Raw genomic sequence first — 7,163 nt, forward strand, 5'->3', positions numbered from 1 at the left:
CCCTAACAGTTCTAGTAGCTAGCCAGTTAGCCCTAACAGTACTAGTAGCTAGCCAGTTAGCCATAACAGTACTAGTAGCTAGCCAGTTAGCCCTAACAGTACTAGTAGCTAGCCAGTTAGCCCTAACAGTACTAGTAGCTAGCCAGTTAGCCCTAACAGTACCAGTAGCTAGCCAGTTAGCCCTAACAGTTCTAGTAGCTAGCCAGTTAGCCCTAACAGTACTAGTAGCTAGCCAGTTAGCCCTAACAGTACCAGTAGCTAGCCAGTTAGCCCTAACAGTTCTAGTAGCTAGCCAGTTAGCCCTAACAGTACTAGTAGCTAGCCAGTTAGCCATAACAGTACTAGTAGCTAGCCAGTTAGCCCTAACAGTACTAGTAGCTAGCCAGTTAGCCCTAACAGTACTAGTAGCTAGCCAGTTAGCCCTAACAGTACCAGTAGCTAGCCAGTTAGCCCTAATAGTAGTAGTAGCTAGCCCTATTAACTTATTATGGGCTTGTGATCTATGGTATTGTAGGCAGGTAAACTTGCCAAAATTAAACACAGCATGTATTTATTAACGTATCGAGATAAAATATTGTATTCAGGCAACAGCTGAGATGTATATAGTCAACATTTCATCCCGAAGTCGGAGTATATTTTCTCTCGTTTCAGCTCAAATAATGGCCGCCGTTGATTTCAAGAAATGTTGCGTTATTTTTTATTTCTTTGCAATACTTTCCGTTTAAGCTTGCATCAGAATGCATGTTTCAAAATATAAAATAAATTAAAATTCAAAATATGTACAAACGGAGTATACATCCCAGAAGTGCCTCTCCGTGAATTCGCATACTTGATTTGTACTCATACTCTGACCCTCCCGTGCTTCAATTTGGGCACTCGGAGTACGGTAGTATGCATTTTAATAAACACCCTCTGTGTGACCAGTCTGATAACCTGGAGGGGATTCAGGACAGAGGATGGACCAGGACCAGTCTGATAACCTGGAGGGGATTCAGGACAGAGGATGGACCAGTCTGATAACCTGGAGGGGATTCAGGACAGAGGATGGACCAGGACCAGTCTGATAACCTGGAGGGGATTCAGAACAGAGGATGGACCAGTCTGATAACCTGGAGGGGATTCAGAACAGAGGATGGACCAGGACCAGTCTGATAACCTGGAGGGGATTCAGAACAGAGGATGGACCATCGGACCAGTCTGATAACCTGGAGGGGATTCAGAACAGAGGATGGACCAGTCTGATAACCTGGAGGGGATTCAGAACAGAGGATGGACCAGGACCAGTCTGATAACCTGGAGGGGATTCAGAACAGAGGATGGACCAGGACCAGTCTGATAACCTGGAGGGGATTCAGAACAGAGGATGGACCAGTCTGATAACCTGGAGGGGATTCAGAACAGAGGATGGACCAGGACCAGTCTGATAACCTGGAGGGGATTCAGAACAGAGGATCGGACCAGTCTGATAACCTGGAGGGGATTCAGGACAGAGGATGGACCAGGACCAGTCTGATAACCTGGAGGGGATTCAGAACAGAGGATGGACCAGTCTGATAACCTGGAGGGGATTCAGAACAGAGGATGGACCAGTCTGATAACCTGGAGGGGATTCAGAACAGAGGATGGACCAGGACCAGTCTGATAACCTGGAGGGGATTCAGGACAGAGGATGGACCAGGACCAGTCTGATAACCTGGAGGGGATTCAGGACAGAGGATGGACCCAGGACCAGTCTGATAACCTGGAGGGGATTCAGAACAGAGGATGGACCAGGACCAGTCTGATAACCTGGAGGGGATTCAGAACAGAGGATGGGACCAGTCTGATAACCTGGAGGGGATTCAGAACAGAGGATGGACCAGGATAACCTGGGGGTTAAGGAGACAGCAGTCTGATACGCTGGGACGGCCCTCAGCGAATCACAGTACCACGCAGGACGGCCCTGAGCGAATCACAGTACGAGGCAAGACGGCCTCAGCGAATCACAGTGCCAGGCAGGACGGCCCTGAGCGAATCACAGTACCAGGCAAGACGGCCCTGAGTGAATCACAGTACCAGGCAGGACGGCCCTCAGCGAATCACAGTACCAGGCAGGACGGCCCTGAGCGAATCACAGTACCAGGCAGGACGGCCCTCAGCGAATCACAGTACCAGGCAGGACGGCCCTCAGCGAATCACAGTACCAGGCAAGACGGACCTCAGCGAATCACAGTACCAGGCAGGACGGCCCTCAGCGAATCACAGTACCAGGCAGGACGGCCCTAAGCGAATCACAGTACCAGGCAGGACGGCCCTCAGCGAATCACAGTACCAGGCAGGACGGCCCTCAGCGAATCACAGTACCAGGCAGGACGGCCCTCAGCGAATCACAGTACCAGGCAGGACGGCCCTGAGCGAATCACAGTACCAGGCAGGACGGCCCTCAGCGAATCACAGTACCAGGCAGGACGGCCCTGAGCGAATCACAGTACCAGGCAGGACGGCCCTCAGCGAATCACAGTACCAGGCAGGACGGCCCTCAGCGAATCACAGTACCAGGCAGGACGGCCCTCAGCCAATAAACAAACTGAACGGTAAACAAGCTTATCGATCCATCATTTCTGCTCATTGATTAACGTCTCTTTCAGACCGCAGGACGTTATTGATTGACTGCTGTTATCCATTCATATTCTGGAGGCTGATGATTTCAGTTTGGATTGAAATACACACACACACTATACACACACACACACACACACTCACTCACTCACTCACTCACTCACTCACTCACCACTCACTCACCACTCACTCACTCACTCACTCACTCACCTCACTCACTCACTCACTCACTCACTCACCACTCACCACCACCACCACCACTCACTCACCACTCACCACTCACTCACCACCACTCACTCACTCACTCCACACACACTATACACACTCACTCACACACTATACACACACACTATACACACACACACACACACACACACACACACACAAAGAGAGACTCACCTGGTTCTGCCAGGGCCAGCACCCCTCTCTCCGGCACGCTCTTGGTCCCCTCCTCTTCCTCCAGCTGGTACGAGTCGAAGCTATAACTCTGCACTACACCGCTTTCTCTGCCCTCCCTCCATCCTGCCCTCCCTGGCTGGCTCCATCCCTCTCTCTCCTCTCTCTCCTCTCTTCCTGCATCACCCCATCCCTCTCCCCCCTCTCTCTCCTCAGGGGTCTGTGCTGAGGTCGGCCTCCGTCGCTCCACTCCTGCTGCACTCATTATGGTACACTACACACACACACACACACACACACACACACACACACACAAAGGAATACACACTCCTAACACTCTCCTTGCAAAACACACGCTACACACACCCGGGAGGTAACATACTCACAACCACGACACAAACACACACACACATCTAGGTTACACAACCCTCCCTCCAGGTCACACACAGAGCTAACAGAGGAGAGGAGAGGAGAGGAGAGGAGAGGAGAGGAGAGGAGAGGAGAGGAGAGGAGAGGAGAGGAGAGGAGAGGAGAGGAGAGGAGAGGAGAGGAGAGGAGAGGAGAGGAGAGGAGAGGAGAGGAGAGGAGGGGAGGCTACACAACCTTCCCTCCAAGAACACACAGAGCTAACAGAGGAGAGGAGAGGCAGGAGGCTTTGGGGTGATGGTGACCTGTAGAAGGAGAAAACAGAACAACATCATAGACCTCCAGGAGGAGATAACAGAACAACATCATAGACCTCCAGGAGATAACAGAACAACATGATAGACCTCCAGGAGATAACAGAACAACATGATAGACCTCCAGGAGACAACAGAACAACATCATAGACCTCCAGGAGATAACAGAACAACATCATAGACCTCCAGGAGGAGATAACAGAACAACATGATAGACCTCCAGGAGATAACAGAACAACATGATAGACCTCCAGGAGATAACAGGACAACATCATAGACCTCCAGGAGACAACAGAACAACATCATAGACCTCCAGGAGGAGATAACAGAACAACATCATAGACCTCCAGGAGATAACAGAACAACATCATAGACCTCCAGGAGGAGATAACAGAACAACATGATAGACCTCCAGGAGACAACAGAACAACATCATAGACCTCCAGGAGATAACAGAACAACATCATAGACCTCCAGGAGGAGATAACAGAACAACATGATAGACCTCCAGGAGATAACAGAACAACATGATAGACCTCCAGGAGATAACAGAACAACATTATAGACCTCCAGGAGATAACAGAACAACATGATAGACCTCCAGGAGGAGATAACAGAACAACATGATAGACCTCCAGGAGATAACAGAACAACATGATAGACCTCCAGGAGATAACAGAACAACATGATAGACCTCCAGGAGACAACAGAACAACATCATAGACCTCCAGGAGATAACAGAACAACATCATAGACCTCCAGGAGGAGATAACAGAACAACATGATAGACCTCCAGGAGATAACAGAACAACATGATAGACCTCCAGGAGATAACAGAACAACATCATAGACCTCCAGGAGGAGATAACAGAACAACATGATAGACCTCCAGGAGACAACAGAACAACATCATAGACCTCCAGGAGATAACAGAACAACATCATAGACCTCCAGGAGGAGATAACAGAACAACATGATAGACCTCCAGGAGATAACAGAACAACATGATAGACCTCCAGGAGATAACAGAACAACATCATAGACCTCCAGGAGATAACAGGACCACATGATAGACCTCCAGGAGGAGATAACAGGACAACATGATAGACCTCCAGGAGATAACAGGACAACATGATAGACCTCCAGGAGATAACAGAACAACATGATAGACCTCCAGGAGATAACAGAACAACATGATAGACCTCCAGGAGATAACAGAACAACATGATAGACCTCCAGGTTCATTTCTCTTTTTGCTTGTCAAAACATAGGAGGACAGGAAACTGACACAAACACAGACACACTCTCCTCTCTCTGTGTCTCTGTCTCTCTCTCTGTAAATACTAAACACACACATCTGTATCCAACCCCACCACCACGTAGCCCTGCAGCCTCTAGTCTTTTCTGTCAGCACAGTTCATCTCCCTACAACAGACTATAACAGTGGTGTGTGCTGAGTGCTGAAGGACTGGACAAGCCCTCTGTATGCTTTACACTAGACCTCACACAACACGTTATACAGACAGACAGACAGGCAGACAGGCAGACAGACAGACAGACAGACAGACAGACAGACAGACAGACAGACAGACAGACAGACAGACAGCTGACCACCAGAAAACAGTTTGTGTGTGATTCCAGTTCCAACCACTAGGCGGCGCTCACAGACTCTTCAATCAGAAACAGAATAAAAGGAAGCGACATAAAGTGACTGAAACGTTAAACCAAAACAGAACCGTTCAGCGTTAAACATTCAACAACGGCACATTGGTCAAGGAAAACCGACATATTCCTTTAAATAAATGCCATGTGAAAGTGAAGAGTAAAGTGGAACAGATTATTCTGTAGCAAAAACAACAACATCAAAAACATATTGTCTGACAGATTAAATCAACTAATAGTCTTTTTATATCGGCATATTTTAAAGATATATAAAAATAATTATCCTAATCCTTGTGTTTGCAGATATTGCATTTTATGTCGCCTCGCCTTGAGTTTATATGTCCGTCTGATGACGTTACGACGAAATACACGGGGGAGGAAAAGCCAACATTGTCTAGACTCCAATTTAATTACAATAAATATAGGCTATATAAAAAAATGAATAATATTCATTTTAGAAGCAGCAGTATTTTCCATCTCGTTTTTATTCTGTTCGTTATTTAAAGAGAAACGAACCGATACGGTATTCCGTTGTATCCTTTCCACCCGTTTATTCTCAAACACACCGAACAAACAACAGGTCCTCCATCCCTCCTCACCTTTCCTTCCGGTGCCGTCTGAGCCTCTAATTCCTAGGATAACGGAACCGTGCCTCCCGGGTCGATGCTCTCGGTGCTGCTGGCCGTTAAAACCCGCCGTTTTCCATCAGATGGGAGCTCCCCGCTGCTTTGCTCACGGCTCCCCGGTGCTGCTTCAGGCGGAGAAAACGTCGCTGCTGTCTGTCACTCGACCTCAAAACACCGTACACACACACACACCCTCTTTTAACGAGATATCACCTGACTTGCGTCATCCCGGTGTGTATTATATCGGTATGAAATAAGACGTTTTTATCGGTTCCACCATTCTGCTACGTCTACGGCGGACAGACGCGACATTATGGCGACACATGGACATGAGTAGGTCAATGAAACGGCTGAACCACCGTCAACGAGGACAGTATGTATATTATTACAGCGTCCATATAATAACTAGATTCGCTGTTACTAAAAGCTGCTTTAAATCAAATACAGCTTCCCTGTTCTATAGCAGCAGGTACATTATGTTCCCTGGAGACACACACACACACACGCACACACACACACACACACACAAACACAACACACTCACAGACACACACACTCACAGACACACACACACACACACACACACAACACCACACTAATGTAATCTACCTAATCAAGTTCCTATGACATATCCTGAGCTAGCAGGTTGTCATAGAGACCGGTGTCCTCAGCTTGACTCCCCTTTAGAGAAAGATAGAGAGAGAGAGGGGGGGGAGACAGGAGAGAGAGGGGAAGGGGAGAGAAAGAGAGAGAGAGGGGAAGGGGAAGGGGAGAGAAAGAGAGAGAAGGAGAGAGAGAGAGGGGAGGTGGAGAAAGAGAGAGAGAGAGGGGGAAGGGGGGAGAGAGAGAGGAGAGAGAAAAAGAGAGAAGGGGGAGAGAGGGAGAGAGACAGAGAGAGGGGGAAGGGGAGAGAGAGAGGAGAGAGAGAGGGAAGGGGGAGAGATGGAGAGAGACAGAGAGAGGGGGAAGGGGGAGAGATGGAGAGAGACAGAGAGAGGGGGAAGGGGGAGAGATGGAGAGAGACAGAGAGAGGGGGAAGGGGGAGAGAGAGAGGAGAGAGAGAGGGAAGGGGGAGAGATGGAGAGAGACAGAGAGAGAGAGAGGGGGAAGGGGGAGAGAGAGAGGGGAAGGGGGAGAGAGAGGGGGAAGGGGGAGAGAGAGAGGGGAAGGGGGAGAGAGAGGGGGAAGGGGGAGAGAGAGA

The 7,163-nt window shown here is 48.9% G+C and overlaps 1 protein-coding gene across 2 annotated transcripts in view; it reads right to left on the minus strand.

The window, feature by feature from the left end:
- Positions 1 to 6,475, minus strand: part of slc29a4a (solute carrier family 29 member 4a) — a 27,802-nt gene extending 21,327 nt beyond the window's left edge. For both annotated transcript variants that reach the window (XM_045715980.1, XM_045715979.1), the window contains exons 1-2: positions 5,936 to 6,475; positions 2,998 to 3,665 (exon numbers count right to left, since the gene is read on the minus strand). In XM_045715980.1, coding sequence (XP_045571936.1) covers positions 2,998 to 3,259 — 262 coding nt within the window. In that variant the 5' untranslated portion in view covers positions 3,260 to 3,665; positions 5,936 to 6,475. The remainder of the gene's footprint in view (positions 1 to 2,997; positions 3,666 to 5,935) is intronic.
- Between the last annotated feature and the right edge of the window lie 688 nt (positions 6,476 to 7,163).

The sequence above is a fragment of the Salmo salar genome, chromosome ssa03 (genome assembly GCF_905237065.1).
Source record: "Salmo salar chromosome ssa03, Ssal_v3.1, whole genome shotgun sequence".
In the NCBI taxonomy this organism is placed as follows: Eukaryota; Metazoa; Chordata; class Actinopteri; order Salmoniformes; family Salmonidae; genus Salmo; species Salmo salar.